Source organism: Phasianus colchicus, chromosome 8 (genome assembly GCF_987193195.1).
Source record: "Phasianus colchicus chromosome 8, bPhaCol1.hap1.1, whole genome shotgun sequence".
Classification (NCBI taxonomy): domain Eukaryota; kingdom Metazoa; phylum Chordata; class Aves; order Galliformes; family Phasianidae; genus Phasianus; species Phasianus colchicus.
Genome location: NC_143443.1, coordinates 841,489 through 842,831, shown reverse-complemented (window position 1 = coordinate 842,831; position 1,343 = coordinate 841,489). Strand labels below are relative to the sequence as shown.

The 1,343-nt window shown below is 59.0% G+C and overlaps 1 protein-coding gene across 1 annotated transcript; it reads left to right on the top strand.

The window, feature by feature from the left end:
- Positions 1 to 257: 257 nt before the first annotated feature.
- LOC149916942 (beta-keratin-related protein) lies at positions 258 to 587 on the top strand. The gene has a single exon (XM_090144663.1). The coding sequence runs from the start codon at positions 258 to 260 to the stop codon at positions 585 to 587; it is 330 nt and encodes a 109-aa protein (XP_090000789.1).
- Positions 588 to 1,343: the final 756 nt, after the last annotated feature.

Sequence of the window (1,343 nt, the reverse complement as noted above, 5' to 3'; positions counted from 1 at the left end):
ATGCTGGGGGAGGGAGAAGACCGGCTGGACAGGAGCTTCACTTGGACAGGAGGAGCTTCCCTCTCTGGCATCATCCCTAAATTACCCACAAATACCCACCCCAAGCCTACCCAAATACTCACAGACAGCCCCTCAGCAGCCGCGGCAGGGCCTTTGACTCTTGGCTCGTGACACCCGAACGCGCTGAGAGACAGCTCGAGCCCTCAGCTCTCTCTCGCCTCCATCTTGCAGAGTCACCTCCTCCTCCTCCGCCAGACATGTCGTGCTACAGCCCGTGCCAGACAGCCGCCTGCGGCCCTGCCCCGCTTGCCAACAGCTGCAACGAACCGTGTGTTCTTCGTTGTGCCGACTCCAGCGTTGCGATCCAGCCCCCACCAGTCGTGGTGACGCTGCCGGGCCCAATCCTCAGCTCCTTCCCTCAGAGCACAGCCGTGGGATCCACAGCGTCCGCTGCCGTGGGGAGCTCTCTCAGCGCTGGCAGCGTGCCCATCGGTGCTGGGGGCTCCCTGGGCCTGGGGGGCTTTGGATGGTCAGGGCTGGGCCGTGGGCTCTGTGGCACTCTGGGACGTGGCAATCTCTTCTGCTAAAGCCTGTGGATCACCTGCCTGTGCATGAGCACCGCGGGCCTTGAAGGCAGCCCCGGAGCCGGCCCTGAGGGCACGGCCACGGTCTGCAGAGGAGCCGAGTTCCCACCAACTTCTCCTCCTCATCGCCCGCCCTCTTTCCCCTGCTTACTATCCGTGGTCTTCTGCTAGCACTGAGCTTTACAGAATGTCCAAAGGGCATTGCTGAAGCTCTCAGCTGTTGCACGTTCCTCTCCTTTTCTCATTAAAGACATTGAGCATCCGCTTTGGAAACGAGTCTCCTCTCATTCTTCCTCCTTCCCCAACCCCCGACAGCCCAGTATGCAACACACTTTGTCCTCTGGCAACACTCTGGGGGACTCTGTAGTTCTGGGCTTTGATAGTGCACTGTCTTCCACTCCTCGCACGGGACACAAGATCATTTCATGCGGAGAGCTGTCTGGGAAGGACAATCAGCGCTCACTGGCGTCACTCAGGAGCCACGCAGCAAAGTGTGAGGGGAGAGCGCATTTTCTGTGAAATGTTCCTGGGCTGCTTTAACTGCTGCAGGGACATCAGAACCTCCTGGGTTAGTAAGAACCGATGCTGGCTCAGGCTACTTGGGTAGGAAACGTTTCTCTAGCAAGCCAGAAAGTCAACTCAAGGAATATCACCCATGCACAAGACAGTCAGCTTTCCAACTCCTTCCCCACAAGGGCCCAAGCCAGCTGTCCCGTGACACACACGGAAAGCCGGGAGGCGTGAAACAGGCTATCTCCC